Source organism: Euprymna scolopes, chromosome 13, assembly GCF_053919585.1.
Source record: "Euprymna scolopes isolate OS-2025 chromosome 13, ASM5391958v1, whole genome shotgun sequence".
Taxonomy (NCBI): Eukaryota; Metazoa; Mollusca; class Cephalopoda; order Sepiida; family Sepiolidae; genus Euprymna; species Euprymna scolopes.
Window position 1 is genome coordinate 83,322,379 of NC_136494.1, and position 20,451 is coordinate 83,342,829.

Below are 20,451 nucleotides of genomic sequence, written 5' to 3' on the forward strand. Positions count from 1 at the left end.
TAAAATGGATTTTCTAAGTGTTTGTTTTCTACCTCGCTGGCTAAGTTGTTAGTGATTCATCTTATTTTAAAGCGTTTATTCAGTTCAAAAACGAAACTACAGACCGTATAATATTTTTGTAAATATTTACACTTATTTACTGTTGTTTTAAAAGAGGCAAAATCGATTTTTCTCCCTAGCTTGTAATGTAGCTAGTGGTGTTTATTTAGTAAGAAAAACAAGTCAAGAAGGATTTCTCCTCCACTAAATGAGGACAGAAAAGGTGGTGTAGTCTCAGAACAGATACTAAACTTTGCTGCTAATAATAATAAACATATAACTTTACTTTCAGATGAAACGAAGTTTTACTCACTAGCTGTATCAAATTTAAATAGTTTAACTCAACAAAGATTATATTTAAAATTAATTATAAATTGGATGCAGCGTAAAATTTAGGAAAACTATCCATTATTGAATACATATCGATTGAAAACACATTTTAGGACTGTTCTTGAAGGGGTATGGTTTTAAAAGAGACTACACCCAAATAATATGTTTTTAAATATATTTACTTGTTTACTCTTGTTTTAAAATATATAAAAACCGATTTTCTTAGTGTTCATTTTCTACCTAGCTTTATAAGTTTTTAGTGGTTCAACTTATTTTAAAACGTTTATTTAGTTTTAAAAAAAGTAGTTCCGAATGTTACTTTAGAACAAAAAATGTTTGACATAAGAATGCCACGTCTCAGAATCTTAATAATCGCTCAAAAATAGAAATTGAAAGAAAATACTGAAGTAGATATACTTTTAAAAATACCCTCCTCCTCCAAAAGAAAATAAATTTGCATATTTTTTAAATTAATGTCTAAGATCAGTGCTCGGCAAAAATCAAACTATCGGAGTGGATACGGTTGATTATGTAACGCAACTGAACGGAGTCAAGACATGAAAAGCGAAACAATATATTTATTAAAAAAAAATTACTTTATTTTTTTTTACACATCTTGTGTTATTACGAAACAAAAAAAAAAGAAAAAACTTCTTGTATTAATGAACAATAAAACAAATATTACATTGTGCGATGATACTTTTCATGTTATTCTGAGCATGTTTTATTAATTAATAAATCTCATGTTATTATTTTTGTTGTTATTAATGTTGTTGATAAATATAATTTTTAAAAGTTAGGCATTTTCTTGAAAAAAGATTTCTGCCTCAATAGAAAAATGTTCAACAAAATGTTTACCCGGAAAATAATGTTACCGAAAACTATTAATATTAACCTTTAAAAAGGAAGACAATAGAATTTAAAAAAAAACTTTTATTTATACTCAATCAGATGTGCCTTATGCACTAAATTAAAACGAAATAAAATTAATTGCATATAAAGCATAAGAAAAATTTTTAATCGTGAGAAAACTCTAAAATCATTGAATTATCAAAAAATTTTGTCGTCATAGAAATATAATTATTAGATTAATTTTTATTTGCAAAAGAAAAAAAACATTGCTAAAAAAACATATTAGCTAATTATCAATATATTGTCATAACAACGATTATTGTTTTATATTGATAATTATAATGAGAAAAAATGTTTTATTTCATTAAAATTAAATAGTATACATAAATTATATCGAATGTACATCAATAAATTTTTATAGTGACAAAATTTGTTGATCGGCTGATTTTGGATTTTATAGTTGTTTTTTCTTTTCCCAATTAAAATGAATTCAATCATCCTTTTTTTATAATGACAAAATGTATTGATAATTTATTGGTTCAAAATTTTTCAATCCATTTTTTTTTATTTTAAAATCCAATAAATTTCAGATCAATTTACTAAATAATCATTTTTTACAAAATATATTTACATAATTTACCAAAATGTATTGATACAATTGGATAATTTTGCATTTTCTTCTAATGTTTTATATGCAATTAATTTTATTTCTCCTGTCAAAAAATTATAATCAATATAATAATCGTTTTTTATGAAAAAATTTATAAATATTTAAAATCTTAAAAAGTTCAACAAAATGCTAATTACATTTTTATTAGTGCATAAGGCACATCTGACTGAGTGTAAATAAAATAGTTAGTTTTTGTATTCTAGTATCTCCCTTTTTAAAGTTTAATATTAATAGTTTTGGTAAAATAATCTTCTGGGTAAACATTTTGTTGAATATTTTTCTGTTGCTCACTTTATACATAGTCTATATAGGAAAAGCAAGATGTACTATATTCTATTACAATAAAAATTTGTTCAATAAATTTGTTTTATAAGAAACCAAAATTGTAAATTTAGCATCTGTCCTATAATCCGCTATATCTCTTACTGTATTAGTAAGATATTACTAATGTCTGAAGCAAGCTATTTTTCAACCGGTTCTCACTCTATATTTAGTAAGTCCATATGGGGAAAAGGAGGTGTAGGTTATTTCATTATGACATAGAGAAACTGTATAAATAAATAGATAAAAATAAAGATTCAAGCACTGGCAATTAGCTTTCTATTGTTCCCTCCATAAAAACACAATTTCAAAATTATCTTCTCTCTTCTTTTTCGCATTGGTCAATAGTCAAAATCGTTTCTCAAACTTTTTCCCCATATAACTCTTTTCCTCATGATTTCTTTTAGTAGAAACACCTTACTCTATTTTTCATTCATTCGACTATACAGAAATGTTTTACTTGAAATACTGTTGATCCTCCAGTGATCCCCCAAGACGTTCATGCGGACCCCAGTTGGAAAACACTAACTAAGACTTAAAAAAAATATATCTTATATAGATATGTTACTTAAAACTGAGATTAATTCTTGAGAAACTATTAACCAAACTCCTATGCTGACCAGCATCAAAATTGTTCTGCAGCTTTGGATAGCGGTACTTACTCTATTAAAGTCTAATCTGTTGTTATCTAATTAATCAAAATAACATGAATCGTATGGAAATAGTAGCCATTACCAGCAGACAAAGGCCATGTTTAGAGACTGCTTATTACATCAGCTGCATTACTAGACCTTGGAAACGACAATGGTGAAATGGATATTAATGTGGACGGATGATCTATCACTGCTCTATTGTTATTTTCATGGCAGGTGTCCTGACTGGGCTTATATTTATGCTTCATCCCCTGCAAAACATTTGCAACAGATACTCGTCTACTTACAACAACTGTAAATAATTTCTACTGTTCTATATCTGTTAGTTTGTGGAACACAATATCGCAGGGCTACTTCCTAGCTGAATATGGGATGGTCGTTTTCAAGTCTAACATAAATAAGTTCTTGTTGAGCCGTCTTCTTAAATAACCAAACCCTACCCAAGTTCCATCATTACAGACATCTCAGTTTATCCAACATTCATTAAACCGTATCCTTGGATGGCCCTTGAGCCTTAATAAGCGGTGAATCCTTAATAAAACGAGTAAAAAACAAGAACTCTTTCTGGAAATTCATAAAACTATTAATTAGGGAAAGGACTTTAAACATTAATTCATATAATAAAATAAATGCTTATAAATTCATAATAAAATAAATAATTAGCTTATGAATTAACTTTTCAGCAGAATTACATAATTAGGGATTATTTGAAGGAGATTAACGATACCCAAAAGTGTATAGAAAAGCATTTATTGCAAGGCATGAAAATTGTTAAATAAAATGTTTTTTTTATTTTTTGAAGTGCCAAGTTTGAATCCTTTTGGTTTTATGGAACCACTTTCACTATGGGCGTTGCAACCTGTATGTAATCCCTCCACATTAAAAAAAATTTTGGAGACTAATACCCCTAACAAAATCGAGCTGGTAAAAAGAGGTGAAAATGCTGGTCCCTTTTCTTTGGGAATGTAAAATAAATATTTTAGCTCATACAACTCCGGAAAGAATAGACTAATACGAAACCACAATGGTAGATTTCAAAATAAGGGTTCAATTCCAAAATTCACAAAGTTACAAAATAAAAACAAAAAAACAAAAAAAAAACACTTACAATTAGACTTGAGTCTATGAAAGTTTGCTCAATGAAGGATTTTTCTTATACATTTTAACACATAACAAATATACTATATATATATGTATATAAGTTAATAAATAAACAAATAATACTATTAAAACTTTACTTTTAAGAACTATTCTGTGATATGCTAGCATATAAAGATGCATACAATAACAAAAATAAAAGCTTAAGTACTTTTGCAGATATATATACACACATATATATATATATATATATATATATATATATATATATATATAATTTATGCCTTCTCTTCAGGGTTTACTTAGATGTCCTTGTAATCATAAGATATCTATAATATAAAATTTTACTGTTGATAAAAATTAAAAATCTGTTAACGATATCTCATCAACTGTTTTCTATAAACGTATTTTTAATTATAAAGAGTTTATGGAAACCAAATGTGTGTGTGTGTGTGTGTGTGTGTAATATTTACACAATATTTTTCTTACTGGCACTTACTGATTCTGTTTGTATAAATTAAGATAAAGAGCAACAACACGTACGATCGCGTAACACATACTTACCATGAGATGAATCAGGTAAAATAAAATCTTATTCCTACTTACCTAACTCTGCCATTAAAAATATTCAGAATCGACAAAAAACATGAAAAAAAGGAAAAAAAATAATCCTTAAAAAATGAAATAAAAATGCATTAATTTTAGTAAATTGTTTCCTAATAAGATATTCTTTAAATATATTTTGATTAAAAGTTGAATGTACACAAGATATTTACATATGCACAATATTGCTAATCATTTTATGCAATTGTTCATTATAAATATTCGATTCTCAGAGAAAGATAGTTAGAAAAGTAATAAAAAAAACAAGGAAAATATTTTTATAACAAACAAGGCAAAAACTACTAATTAGAATGTCCAACATAAATAGAATTTATTGCAGTATTAAGAATTTTTTTTTATTTAACATTATATAATCAATTCTTAATGCTGCAATATTTTAAGTTATAAATTTATTATATTTTTTACTAGAATATCTTTATATTGTAATCCATGATTCTTCTAGGCTTCCAGTAAATTCACTTGTTTTGTGTTTAATTTCAGTCTTATTTTTTTACTCCCATAAACATGATATACACATATGTAATAACAATGTACGGCATTCAGCTGCTTTCAATAAAATCACCCAATTATCTCCCTTTCATTCTTTCAGTTTCACTTGTTACGTCTCTTTTCGCGACGGCGGTGAATTAGTAGCAACGGTAGTCGCTGAAGCGACGTAGTTGCTATGGAAATCAGTCATAAAAACGTTGCTCACCTCCTTACGTTTTTCTTTTACGATTTTGAACACCAGTAAATTCATTATAACTTGTTTTACTGAACGAAAATCGAATCTTGCTTGGTTAATAGTTTGTGCATTGAATGTATTAGACAGAAAAGGGAGAGATTAAGACGAGAAGTGGTGAGAAAAGGAACGTATTAAAAAGAAAATGATCATAATTTAACGAATATGAGTTCAATCACTATACAAGTTTTGATTCTATCTTTAATCACAGATAAAAATAAATTTTAATTTTATATAGACTGCTTTTGTTAATAATGAAGTTAGGACGATCAAACTATAATCAAGGGAAGCTAATTTCTTTTTTGTTTCAGGCAGGGTTTTTTTTACCCTGTGACATGCATTCTCATATAGAGATATGAGAACAAGAAGAGACAGACGCTAGCGGGTGCCTTTAAAGGAATAACTTTGAATCCTGGTAAATGAAGATGGAGAAATATTAATTCTTTCCTTGGTAGTTGTGACACTCAAAGCTCAAGTAATATTGAACTAAGACCGATAGATGTCATTTTTATGATTTTATATTACCTTCTTGTAAATAAATGTCTACATCAATCGTGAGTATTTTCACTTTTTCCACTACAGTCATATTTGTCTTCAGGTTTAATCTTTTGTGAGGCATTAACAGTTATGATATGCCGACACCCCAATCCATAACAATGAGAAATGTGTAAAATATTTTAAAGCAATTAATAGTCATGCACTTTCTATAAATCTACCATGGAATTTAAGTGACAGTGAGTCACCTCAGATTTTTAGTACTGTGCCTCTTTCGGTCAGAGTTGAAATTCACTCTGTATTATTGCACCAGTCATTTACCATTGAGTCCTACTGATTACACCTGGTGGCTTTCTCTGAAATTTGAGTGCAATAAACTTTCTCAGAATTCTAATAGTTTTCTTAAACTTCCTGTTAAGGTGCAGATCGTGATATCTCTCCTCGATTTTTCTATCCTTTCAGATCTTCCATGTCCATTTTCTGTAATTACAACTGATGTAGGTGCTTCTGCAATTTTTCTGTGATGAAGAGGGTATCAGATTATTATTTTTTTTTTAATTTTTTATTACTGCTCTATTTTCCTTCTAAAAACCAAGTGCTCAGTTTCACTACAAACAAAAAACATTTGTTTAAATTCTGACGTAACTTTATATGTATAGAAGTTGTCAATTTGATTTCGAATATGGCCACTTTCTGCATATCGATGCGATACTAGTGTAAATCCTCCATGTGAGAACACAGATATGGCTTACTAGGCCTGCTAAATTTTTATGGACCAGAACACAGAAATAGCAGGTCGTCTGATAATCTGGTTGGATGCTACAATTGAAGCCACCTGCTGCTTATGCTGGATGCTGCTGCACATGCACTTGTTGGTGGTGTAGTACTTACCAACAAAACAAACGCCCATGTGTTTGTGCCTTGTGTAGGCATGCGCGACAATAAAACTTGGGTTTTTATAAGCGGAAGTCTCGAGGTTGTCAGGAATCTCCGGGCACATGCACAAGAGGAGGGATTGAGAGAGTGGTATAAAAGGCAGGTCGAGTGAGAAGGTTGTTGTTGTTGTAATTGGACGTTACAGTGACGCGTGCGTTAGCAGTTGATTAAGAAGAAGTTTTTTTTGTGTGTGTGTCAAGTCGCGCACCTCGGTGAAGGTCATATAAGTCGTGCACCTCAGTGAAGGTGAAGGTCATAGGTGGTTCACCAAATCGGCAAGTGACTTGGTAACAAATTCTAAGCTGTTTCTTATTTTACCTCTTTTCAACTGCTAGTGTTCTGTTCTATTCTTTTCAATAAACTTGATAAATCGCTTTCTTCCATCTTGCTTTATCTATAGTTATCCTTTCCATCTTACATCAATATAGAAGCACTTCAACTTGTCTTTGGGACAATCTTTGAACCACTTACATGGGTTATGCTGTGAGCAGGTATTACCAATTAGTTCCTCGTAAATCACCTGCTTGAGTAATCTGCTATCAGGAAGACGAACGAGAAAACCAGACCAACACATGTCGCGTTTAATCATACCAGAATCAATACTTGAAAGAACAACTTACTCTAACAGTTCTGTGTTTCATTTTACTTCAGTTAAAGTTCTTAGAAATTAAGTTCTAACACTTGACCTCTATATGAGACACGTATATAATCAAATATTCCATTAAATTTCTTCCTTACTATTCAAAATCTTAACATAATTTTCTTGTCTGCATTTTTTAAATGTTATAGTATATCTTATAGTATAATAGTATTTTCCTCTCACTTGTTGACCAATTAACTACGTTACATCTTTTTTGATCTTACCAGATTCCAGGACATGAATACATCTAGTCTGGTGGAGTATCCAGTTTCGCGCTGTTACTTGAGGTAAAATCAGTTGGTGAATGTGCATCATTCCTCGTTTAAGCCAGTGTGGGTTGACCATACCAAAGAGATCTTATTTGTGCTGTGATTTTAAATATTTAGTCAGGGTTTACTTGTAAAAAAATTATCCTCATGCCAGGTTTTCCTGACAAACCCCTTTACAGAGACCTTGAACACTCGAAAATAGTGTCTAGTAGGAATTCAAGTTCTCTCCAGTAGGCATTCTTAACGTATGTTAAGCAAGTGGCTTCTATCTGTTTCTTCCCCTGCAAGACATTTGCCTGATAAAGAGAGCATGGAGTAACAACATGCTCACTATAAACAAAAAGATGAGGTATATCAAGCCTGTGTCCTCAGCATCTGACTCTACTGCAGTGAGACATTGACCTCTATAAGCATCAAGAACGCAAACTAAATGCTTTCCATCTGCACAATCTAAGAAAGATATTAGGCATTACATGGCAGGACCGTATTCCGAACAAAGACGTTTTTGCCAAAGCAAATCTTCCAAGCATGTTTGCCCTCCTCTTCCAGAAACGTCTGCGCTGGCTAGCGCACGTCGTTCGCATGCAGGATGGCTGAATCCCCAAAGGCATCCTATATGGCGAGCTCTCAGCCGGCAGCAAACCGACCGATAGACCACTCCTAAGATTTTAGGATGTGTGAAAAAGGGACTTAAAATCTGGCAACATCAACCCTGTTTACCTTGAATCCTATGCTGCAGACCGTGACTCCTGGATGGATCAAAGTCAAGAAGTGTGTCCGGCTGAGCGAGGAGAGAAGACATGAACAGTGGGAGGAGAATAAAGGCAGGCACAAAAGGGCAGCATCAGCAGCAGCATCGGCAGAGCATGACAGAGGATATCTGTGCAGGAAGTGCAACAGAATCTGCCACAGCAACCTTCAGGCGCAATTCTCCATCGTCTATCTAGACGAAAGGATGCCAATATTATAGAAGGTAATTCTGACGGAAACACTTTATCAGATAAATATGAGCTCTGTATGTCTCACAAGCATATAACAAAGTTGTAACAACATTATACTCAGAGATCTTAGTTTATCACGTGGTGTCTACAAGCGTTCTTTTTTTTTTCAAACGATTTAACCCACAGCAATGGGTTCAATATGTCTATACATCACACCATTCAATGCCCTGTTCTGGAAATCAAACTCTTATGCTTATTGCATATATTAATAAATGTATTTATCTCCCATAATGCAAGTAAAATACATACCAGACAAAACTATTTTGAGTTTTTACAGAAAGGGAAAAGGAAAATAGCAAGTCAGACAGCTCGCACTGTCTAACAGTTTTCCTTTCTTTTTTCTTATATCAGATAATATGTTTTTATTCTATGTTTAAACTTTCAGGTTGAAAATGTTTTCTTTCTTTTTATTAAATCTATTTTAACTTTAATAATCGAGACATGATTTCATATGAATATATGAACACTGGAGAGCATATTTTCTGGTCATTTTTCTGTGACCATGTAGAAAATAGCCAAGTAATATGCAACACTTAGTTTTTATTAAAGGTGCAAAGGTATCTCTATTACGAGTCTTTTGGGGAATATGTACTTCAGTTGGAGCGTTGCATATATGGTAATCTTTATAAAAACGTAATACTCACCATGAGCTGTGATTAAGATGGCCTCTTTCAAGAGTATCCGTTTTCCATCAACGTTTTCGTAGCTGCTCCATGCTGTATTGTAACTGAAATATTGCTCTCCAGATTTACCTACTGAAAAACACAAAATTATTTGTCAAATATTGATCACTTTGCTGAAATAGAATTTCTATAGATCAATCCCATAATTAAATTTTCCATTGTAGAAATAGAAGTCCCGCCCTAGCCCAACCTATAATTAAGCTTACCCTCTTTTAGGAAATAGAAATTCCCATCCTTGACAAAGTATCAAATGACCAGCAACGTGCTGACCAATATAATTACGTATTTCCCAGTTTTAAATTAACACGGCTCAGTCTGTCCTAAAATACTTCCAGATTTCTTTAGATCAAGTTTGAAAAGAAGGAAACTGAGAACATTTGGCATCGCAAAAGAACATTCTTCAATCTTGGATTAACAGGTTTCCAAAATAGAGACAACTTTCACCCACAAAAGTCACCATCGGAAGATCTACATGACGGATGTCACATGGCTTCCCTGTGACAAGTAATCAACAGATCTTCCGTTTTTGCCTATATATTCAGGCGTTGAAGAATGAATCAAGAGTTAAGGAATTTCTTCAGAAAGACATCGTTTTGCTACAAAGAATTGTCGTTTCAAAATCCAAATTATGTCAACTGCGGATTTTCAAATAAGACAAAGCCAAAATTCAAGAAAACATATTCGCAAATAGATCTTCATTCTCTTTATGTTATATCTGTAAAAGAAAAGTAAACTTGAATCTTTCCATCTTCTATCTATATATATAAAAGGCAAAATGTGAGTGACCATTTCGTGTATGTCTCGCAAAGGCTTCTTTCGCACACGCTCCCGGGGGTGTTACTATCGCTTAAAACTGTTTATATACCCCCTATATCATAATATCTACAGTTTGGAAATGAGAGTCGCCTTTAGATTTATTTACGTCGATTTTTACAAAATTATTGCTATTTCAGCCCGTCTTGTGTTCGTTCAGCTTTTTCGTATAAAAAGCGAAACTAATTCAAAGCTAAGGCAGCATCGGCAATCGCACTGGGAAACGTTCAGAAGCAATCAGCTTTGATCAATGTGGGGCCAAACTCCTTATATCAGACAATTACTATTCAATTTGGAAAATGGGGAGCTGGTTTCCCCCTCCCCAACATCTTGGTGAAAAAAACAGTCAAAGTTGGGTAAACAAACCCAAAAGTTGCCCAGCAGCAAAAGTAAAATCCGCTCCTTCTATTATGTGACCTCAGTGAAAATGAGGTCACATAGAAGCAGAGCAAAAGTTTAGTCCACTACTTCTATGACCTCATTAGTAGAGTTAAGTTTTACGGCGGCGACGTGTCAATTCTGTTTTTATTACTCAGATTCAAACGTGACATCGTTAGTTTGTCGTGGTGGCCCACTGGTTAACGTCACACGATTTTTTTTTTCACACTTTAATTTCCAACTTTGCCTCAAGGGTTCGGGTTCGATCCTCATACTAACCTACCAAAAATTTACTTTTATTTTACCGCCCCCCCCCTCCCGGAGTTTTGATTTACCCAAAAACCACACACACTTCCAAACACCCGGGCAACGCCGGGTACCCCCCGCTAGTATATATATAAAAGGCAAAATGGCCGCGCATGTTTTTGTATGTCCAGCAAAGGCTTTTTTCACAGGGGTCCTCGGGGGGGGGGTTACTAAATTTTAGAACTTTTTATATACTCCCAAGATTATAATATCTACGATTTGCAAACGGAAATCGTCTATATCTTTTATTTGAGTGACTTTTACAAAATTCATGCTATTCCGTTCTGTCGCGTGTTTGTTCAGCTTTTTCATATAAAACCGAAACTAATCGAACGTAAAGCGCTCAGCGGCCTTCCATGCCAAGACGTCTTGAAAGCCATCTGCTTTGATCAATGTGGGAAAACCCGTCTGATCAGACAATTGCTATTCATTTGAGAGTTCCCCCTTTTTTTTGGGGGGAGCTTGGTTTCCCTAGAATCATCAGAAAGCTGAACGGGCCTTTAGCCAACCTTTATTTCTGCACCTGTGTATTCACTTAGCAAGTTAACTTTTTGATTGAAATCGCTCTCTGTTTAAATGTATGTATGTATGTATGTCTAAAAATTTCTACAGAGGTGACGGATTTTCACGAGATTGGTATTGTTTTGAGGCTTGACCCTTTGGACGACAAATATCGAAAAATTGGCTAAAACCATTCATTACTTCATCCTCAACTGGACACTTTTCTACAGGGAGGGGTCGTTTTTTTCGTCGATATTTTCGAAAGTCATCCCCCTTTTTTCGATTGACTCGCCTTAATTTAAACCTTCGCCACTTCCGGTTTGGTGATGGCCGCAACGGAAAAAACGTCACATTTTTTTCACTTTCTTTTTTTTTTCCTTCACGGTACAGGTTCGAGTCTGCCTGCCTACTACTTTTTTTTTCGCATAAATTTTGTCCTATTCTTCTCAAAAACATCTTGCTTGCTTCCTGTGGCTCTAGTTTTCTTTATGAAAATTGCTCCAAACAAAGCATGAAGCCACTTGATGTAAAGGGTTAAGAAAAATACTTTAAGATAAAAAAATCTAGCAAGCGATAAGTGTTACATAAATTCTGATCCAAAAAACAACAATTCTTCCCCCTTTGTCAGATACATTACTCATAGACTAGAATATGGAGACTAAGGACAAACTACGGTAAGTGAGAGTTTAATATCTTGTTTGCATCTTTACGGCCCACATCCTTTCAAAAAAATAAAATATAATTATCCTCAAACAAATTTTATTTATTTTCCCAATATTATCTTGTTTGTTTTGTATTGTTTTATGTTGCAATATTTTTGACACAATTATGAGGGCATGGTTACAAAAAATTGGAAGGTTCTAAGTTATAGACAGGGAGTGATAGGAATTGACCAATCAAATGGAATGACGCTCTACTATCAACAAATCTGAAACCGGAATCACTCTCTAAAACATACTGGATATTTTAGAATTCCGGCTCATACTTTTTCGTCTTCATGCTAGAAGAAACTTTGCTTTTCATCTCAGGACTTCTTGGATTACCAGAAACACTGTTCTTTGTCTGCAAGTTTTTATAATTCAAAGCTTCTTTGGATTAATATTGTCATTTTGTTTGGAACAACATTTATCTTCTCTTCGCTTCTGAAACTAAAATGGCTTAAACCTTACACCTCGTCCACGCCCCCAGTTAATAGACATCCTGTTTTTTTTTATAATATAATCCCTAATGTTATTGTTGTTTCCTCGGTGTGTTGTGTTTGCTGTTTGCTTATCTGAAATTCAATGCTCGAGATTGATTATCTAAGTTTTTATATCTTCTTTTTTTTCTCCCGTTTGAACCTTGGAAAACATTTCGTTTGTGCTAAACGATAACGCTTTCATTATGTAACACGTCGCAACCGGAACACATAAAAATAGATATAAAAATAATCTGCTTCTCATGAAATATATAAACTACACTCGTCTGTGCTGCTTTAAAGATCTAAGATCTAATATTTATTTTCTGCTACATCCGAAATTCGTGTTCATTTTATTATATAGTTCATTATTATTATTATTATTGTTGTTTGTTATTATTATTGTTCGTTGTTAAGAGAGAGTTTAATAAAGGAGAGTCTTATTAGTCTTAGAGAGAGAGAGAGAGATGTTGTAAGAGAGATTGTTCGTGTTATAAAGAGATTCATATTTATAAAACGTTCATACTTAGAAGTGTAGAAGAAGCTCTTTGAGTGAGGAAACAGTGTTGAGACATTGTGTATGTAAAGACATTTTAAACCACATGATATAGAAGACATATAATGACAATTTCCACTTTACCTTTTGGTAGAATTACAACACAAAGACGACGTTTATAAAAAACACATGATGGGTTTATTTCCATGGACCGGCCGATGGCTTTGCTTTCAGGAATTCAAAGTTTCACATTCTAATGTTTCAAAAGTTACCGTCTCGCTTCTAGACGTTCGACTCCCATGTCTGGACCCAGACTGTCGTCTTCAGACACTCTCTCCGTCTCCCCCAGTTCTCTAAAGTTTCTAACTATATCGAGAACTTCCCGTTTTCCATGACGTCATACACATGTTAAAACATGTGTCTTCTTTCACGTATTCTGGAAATGCGTGTCAAAAGCTTTTTCCTGTTTACAAAAGGAATTTTAACCTATATTCCCAGTAACCTATATTTCCAATATGTTAATAACATGTTTATTAAATTATCCTATAGTTGCATTCCTCAACTGAATTTTCATAACAGAATTGACAACGCACATTCTTTTCTTGAAACTATTTTATCTCTAAGCTAAACAATGGTTTGTTTTCACATTCCATTTGCTAATTCTCTCTCGTAATCTATTTCTAAACCTAAATTAGGAGGTTCGAATTTCGTCTATGCTATTTCATTTTCATTTTAACTAAATCCCTCTATTTTTATACTTACATGAAAAGGGGACAGCCCTTATCATGTAACAATTTATTCTAATCAAGTTTTGTTAATATACGACGGTTATGGAATGGTGGGATCTATTCTATTCACGACTAAATGCACGCTTCCAAATATTATGTAGAGGAGAAATTATAAAACAGGCTCGAAGCAATCTTACTGTAATATATTAGTCCGTACTTCTGTAAATACACGCACTTTAAATATACCATCGGGTTTTCTTATCTATCAGTCTTTAAGAGCATACCAGGAATCCCTATATTTCGATTAATTTGTAAATGAATAAAACATGTTCACCCATGGACAAAATATGAACTCTTTCGAACTGTATAAAGAGACCGAGAAGTATCGAATCTCATGGTAGCTTGTGTACTTTCGTAGTACACCATCTTAGCGGAACATGCTACGACCGTTGCTCTCTGTATGTGTATATATCCGGAGGAGGTATTTCCGAAACACAACGTTGGGAAAATATTCTCGCGAGTTGGCTCGAGTTAGGCGAAAGCTGAAGGTTTCTGTGTATAAATACATAATTCCGTAAGTAACGCCATCAATTTTCAAGAAATCATGCTCACCGATTTCAACTTCACAACAGCCTACTTGGACAATATAAGGGTAACCAGCAATTCCTCAGAACAACATCGGAAACATTCATAAGGTTTTCGAAAGAATCCAAGAATACAAATTTAAAGTCAAGGAATTAAAGTGTGATTGTTTCATAAAAAAGATGAGATATCTTGGCCATGTTATTTATGAAAATGGAAGATGACTAGATCCCAAGAAAGCTACAGTAATTAGAAACATGCCGCTTACTGCCGATGTTTACGTTTTTCAAGGTTTCTAGGATTGGCAAATGTTGGAAATATTCTTACGACTTTTATGGCATTAGTGACTTTATGCAAATTACCCTCTATTACTCGGAGAGGCTATACATAAACACTAAAAAAAAAAGAACCTTCGACGAGAAGAGCACAAAAAAAATTACTGAAAGGAATAAAAACACTTCTCACCGCTGCAACCTAATTCTCTACAATAAAAAAGAATATTCTCTAGAACAATCGTTTTGGAAACTACTACACTTCAAACTGACATAAATGTTACTCTTTATTGTATTTGTAATTATAATTTTGAATATAATTTGTTTTTGAATCCAATAACTTTTTGGTTTTTAATTGCTTTCGTCCGAAAAAATGGAAGGGTGTTTTGCGACAAAAAGTTGTTTTTTCTATAGACAAAAAAGAAAGTGAGAAATAACTAATTCAAGAAAATTTCTAACACAAACTACTACCAGGTTTTCATCAAGTATATGCACGACTTATGTGCCCTAATCAATAGATTATTAAAGAAAGAAAAGTCTGAAACTGGACTCTCGAATGCCAGATGGTATTCCAAGAATTTAAAGGGACTTTAACGTCAGACCTTTTTCTGACACACTACGCTCTAAAGTTGAATATAATCCTAACGAACGATACAAGTTCATACAGCATTGGAGCATGTATACCCACAAAATACCCAACAATGCGAAAAAGCCAGTCGTACATGCTTCAAGAATACTGTTTTTAACCAGGAGACAGTATTCGAAAATTGAAAAAGAGACTTCGGGTATCATTTTCACTATATCAAAATTGCATAATGCATAATTAATTGCATGACTAAACTTTCATGCTGTAAACAGACCACAAGGCTTTAATTACGATTTTCAGATCAAAAGAAGGATTACCAGCATACACTACCAACAGATTATTAAGATGGGATATCATCCTGTTAAATTACAATAAATATCTATCATCGAAACAGATTAGCCACGCTGAAAGCATGTTCGCACAGAAGGTGAGATCAGTTTTTGATAAACTACTTCTGAAACAAGCAAAATTGCATAAGACCACGTTCTTACACAAAATACGTTTTAACCCTGGAGAGAAAGTATTGAACAGTTTTAGAAACATTTTTTTTTTTTAATTGTTTACACTCAGCAAAAGGATTGGCGATATGATTTATTTTATACACAATGGAAGACGTCCATAAACGCCAGCAAAACTAGTCAAAAAGCATCACTCAGATGATACTAGTGATACACTATCTGTTGAAGGGGAGCCGATCGACACCATTTTTTAGAAATTCGATCTCAACACACCCCAACCAATTCAGGAACAGCGATAGACGGGGAGAGAAAATTTACCGACTCACTGGCTATCGACCCAAAGTTGAAAAGATATTAAGAAGTATTTTGCAGTCCAAAAATGCTTGGGAGGGGAGGGGGGTTGTAAGGACTCACTCATGCGCAAGGTATGAACTCTTCTAAGCTATATAAATAAACCGTGAAGTACCAACTCTGTGCACTTTCGTAGTACTCCATCTTGACCATATGTGCTACGACTGTTGCTATCCGTATATTCTATTTTATTTCAATACAAATTACCTTTTCTAACCCTATCCATGGCAGTGTTTTCCTTAGTGAGCAACAACACGTGTAATGGATGATTTAGAACTGATTTATTCCTTTGTTTTTGTCTGGTGCTACAATTCAGTCATTTTGTCTTTAATCAGATTTGAGTAATTTTTATTTTTATTCCTATCCAGATTCCTCTTGGAGCAGATGCATTCCCTTTATATTGAAACCCGACCTTGTATCTAACTTATAAAAACAAAACCAGAATCATTTCAGTCACATTAATGCCATGTTTACACTTTGAGCCACCCTGATAAAGATGTCCTCAAATTGATTGGGAATGTTATTGTTGATAAACATGTATCTAAACAAATATTTCATTGGATAAAACAAAGAGAGGGGTAAAAAACGAAAAAATACGGTTAGTACGACCCTCCCATTCAATTATAAATAACAGACTGACCACTGTTTTCCAATTTGTTAAGAATCGAAAACAGACGGGTCAATCTCTTACCAAAAACGCTAAGAAGCGCAAAGACATACAATATAGAAAAAATAAGACTTTTCTTGATATAATAAGATTAGATTTTGACTATTTCGGTTGAAATCCTAAAATATATTACTGGATATTTTTATTTTCCACATTTCAGGATTAAAAGGAGAATAAATTTGGAACATTTAATTTACTTATTTTGAACGACTTAATCACCTCATTACAGTTCTTCTTGCCAATTTCTTAATCGTTTATCACTTTGCAGGGATTGAAATAAATTTTCTTGTTTGGAGCGTGTGAAAAAATAAAGAGAACATTTTTTTAAATAATTTGCCAGTAATTTATAAACACTTAGGAACATTTGTTTTTAAATTGAATTAAAATTCAATATGAACGTTATTTATGTTCTAATAATATACTATTCCCATTATTAATCTGCATAGCGTAATCACTCTCAACGAAGGGAAGATCTGAGGTATACTTATACAGTATGATGACCTATGAAAGTGAAACTTAGCCAGTGAGAGTTAAGGACATCCGTTACATAGAGAGAAATAATGTGAGAACGATATGATAGGTATGTAATGCAAGTTAGAAAAACAGGCTTGGATCTGATGACACTTAGAGAACGATTAAGTCTGGAAAGTATAAGGATCTGTATACAGAACATGTAACTTCGTTCAACGTGCTTGGCTTGGTAGATATAGAACAGTTGATGTAGCAGGATCAGTTGGCTGGGAAAGACCAACGAAAACATGGAAGAAATTGTTATAAATTGATTTTATAGACAAAGGTGTAAATAAAAATCTAACTAGAAATAGGTTCATTGGAAAGACATATTCTAAAAGCCGTTGCCTTGTTAAATTCTTATTCATTATCATTGTATTGGTGACGACTTCTCATGAATCATCCCTTTACACTTTCTTGCCTGTCTCATCATTATCGGTTTAACATCCTTTTTACATACTGGTCTGTCTTTGACAGTTTCAGACATTGATTTCTAAACTCATCTATCTCTGGCCAGGTCTTTATCGCTTTTCTCTCAGGTCCATTCTTATCAACTTCCTTCCATGTTTTTCTTGGCCTTCCCTTGTGAACTGAACTTGCTATACTATTTAAAATTAAGCATGACGCACTAACGAAAATGATATTTCAAACTTAAGCATAACAGAAATGGTATTTGAGACAAAACCATAACTGACCAGGGGAAATTGTATTTCAAATTTAAGCAGGACAGACCAAGAAAAATAGTATTACAGACATAAGCCTGACAGACAAAGAAAAATAGCATTTCGGACTTAAGCATGACTGACAAACCGTCCAATTTGTAGTCGGAATGGATTATGTCATAACTACATAATGACTGCAAATTTTTCGACACTTTTTCCTGAGGAGCACTTGTTCTGATATTACATAATCCTGAAAGGGTTGATATGTCATAAAATAGACAAACCACTCATCATTATGGATAAACATTGCTAGAAGTGAAGGATGGTTACATTATACATAAACTGATGTGCTTTCAGCATTTGATGGTTCCATAAGAATGGATGCATCACAATCCAAATGTTGTATATTCACTGAAGGAGAAATATAAGAGAAAGAATTCAGGCGTCGAATATCACAGAGCTAGTCATTGATTACAAGGCAAACTTGTTTGTGGCTTTGAACTCACACCTTTAGTCATCTTTTATATTCTCGCACGGTTTTTATGCATTACTCTTTTATGTTAATTACATTTTATTGTTGCATTCCTTTGTTCTTTCAAACAACTTCTTTTATGAAATTTCCTGTTTTCCTCCTTATTTATGCATAACATTATTTTTTTCTGTTTAGATGTGTCCGTCAGTAGGTCTGTCACAATATCCTTTGAAATATCATTGCTTACAATAAACTAAATGGGTGTATTTTTTTCGTTTTAGATGTATCGAAAGTCTTTTTTTTTTTTTTTTACTTAGATTCATCTCTAAAAAGACACATTACCACTGATGCATAAGTAATTACTGTGAGTTAATTGCCATGGGGATGACACTGACTAACTAGTTAACGATACAAACTGAAAACCTGGGTGTGCCAAGTTCAAATAAACAAAACCGACCTCATTTAACCCACACTTGTCTTTGTGTCTAACCTCTTGGAGAAAAGATAAATACTGTGAGTTAGGCGCCATACTTAAAAGGGGCATCCTAAGTGGGGAGTTGTGCAACAAGATATCTATTCACATTATATTTAAATGTTGATACAGTAAGGGACACAGGCAGCAAGGAGAGAATTCCAAAGGCTTGTAGTTTGAGGAAAGAAGTTATTAGATTTAAAACTCTTTCAGCATTTGGAGGCCCTTTTAATGAATGGGTGGAATCTTGATGATTTTGGGTTGGTTGGGTCATTTTTACATCGTTGGGGCACAAGTGCAGCAAATTCATTGAAGTACATTCTATTAAAGTACTTGTAAAACAAGCCACGCATGCATGGTTCCCCTTTGGTGCTGTATGTAAGATGACACCAAAAAAATAGTGAAGAAATGATGAATGTGAGAAGTGTGAATGGCCAACGTTGCCTTCACATTTTCATCAAGTTTCAGAAAAATCTAATGGATAGGGCAAAAGTTATGGGTTAAAAGGTGTAATTTTTAGCAATTGTGGGGCATTTGTGACCTCTTTTGAACTCCTGAGAATGCGGAATTCTAGTGAAAATGGACAAATCATGCAGTTTCACACCTTAAGACATGTATATTTGAATTCAGCACCACTATATAGACAGACATATCAAGTTTTTGAATAATATGAAAAAAGAGTTCCAAAAAGGCATGTTTTTAGCCTTAAAAGTCCCAGAGTGATGCGAACCAGAATTTTTCCATACTGAATTTATATTAAGAACAATGGCCTCCACATTTTGGCCAGGTTTCAGGAAAATCTAATGGATAGATCAAACGCTGTGGGGCAAAAAGTGTTATTTGGAGCCATTTTTGGGCATTTTTGATCTGTTCTGAGCCCCTGGGATGTCGAATTCGAGTGTAAATGGATAACTCGAAAGTTTCAGGCCTTAAGACATGTATATTTGAGTTGAGCACCGTGAAAAACCACTACATAGCCAGATATATAAAGTTTTTATTGAGGAATATGAAAAAAGAACCACAAAAAAAAAGGGTCGTTTCTAACACTGAAAGTTCCCGGGGACGCGAACCAAAATTTTGCTAGGGTTACTCATACTGGATTTGTATTAAGAACAATAAGATCCACATTTTGGCCAAGTTTAAAAAAAAATCTAACGAATGAATCAAAAGTTATGGGGCAAAAACGTGTCATTTTTGGCCATTTTTGGGAATTTTTTACTTCTTTTGAGTCCCTAAGGTCACAACGGGAATTTTCGCAAACATTTTTTTTACTATGCACATCTATTTAATGAAATGCAATTTGTAGCAACATTTCAGGAAAAACTAACGAGCGGTTATCTGGGAATCATCCAGACGCATGGACGCCAATGAAAACATAGGCATCCTTCTGATAAGTCGGGGGTTCCAATAAGCACAGAGATCCTACATTGCAGAAATGGAACAAGATTGGAGTTTGTTCAATCGTGTGGGACCTATTGGATTAGAAGTTCTTTTTGGACCCTAAGATGGAGAGGCTAGTGATTAGTGCATCAGCTCAGATGTGACAACGATACTTCATGCATGGGCGAATGATGGCTTTGTATAGATATACAATACTGGTCAGTGTGAGAAGTTTTCTATCCTGGCAAAGGGCGCCTACTTTCCTTGCAGCAGCCTAGACAGCATCTTCTGTATATTTGTTTTTGAGA

The 20,451-nt window shown here is 33.5% G+C and overlaps 1 protein-coding gene across 1 annotated transcript in view; it reads right to left on the minus strand.

The window, feature by feature from the left end:
- LOC145292291 (ADAM 17-like protease) overlaps nucleotides 1-20,451 on the minus strand; it is an 872,700-nt gene that overhangs the window by 120,053 nt on the left and 732,196 nt on the right. Inside the window, exon 11 of the mRNA XM_080138617.1 lies at nucleotides 9,294-9,404. Within this exon, the coding sequence (XP_079994743.1) occupies nucleotides 9,294-9,404 (111 nt within the window). The remainder of the gene's footprint in view (nucleotides 1-9,293; nucleotides 9,405-20,451) is intronic.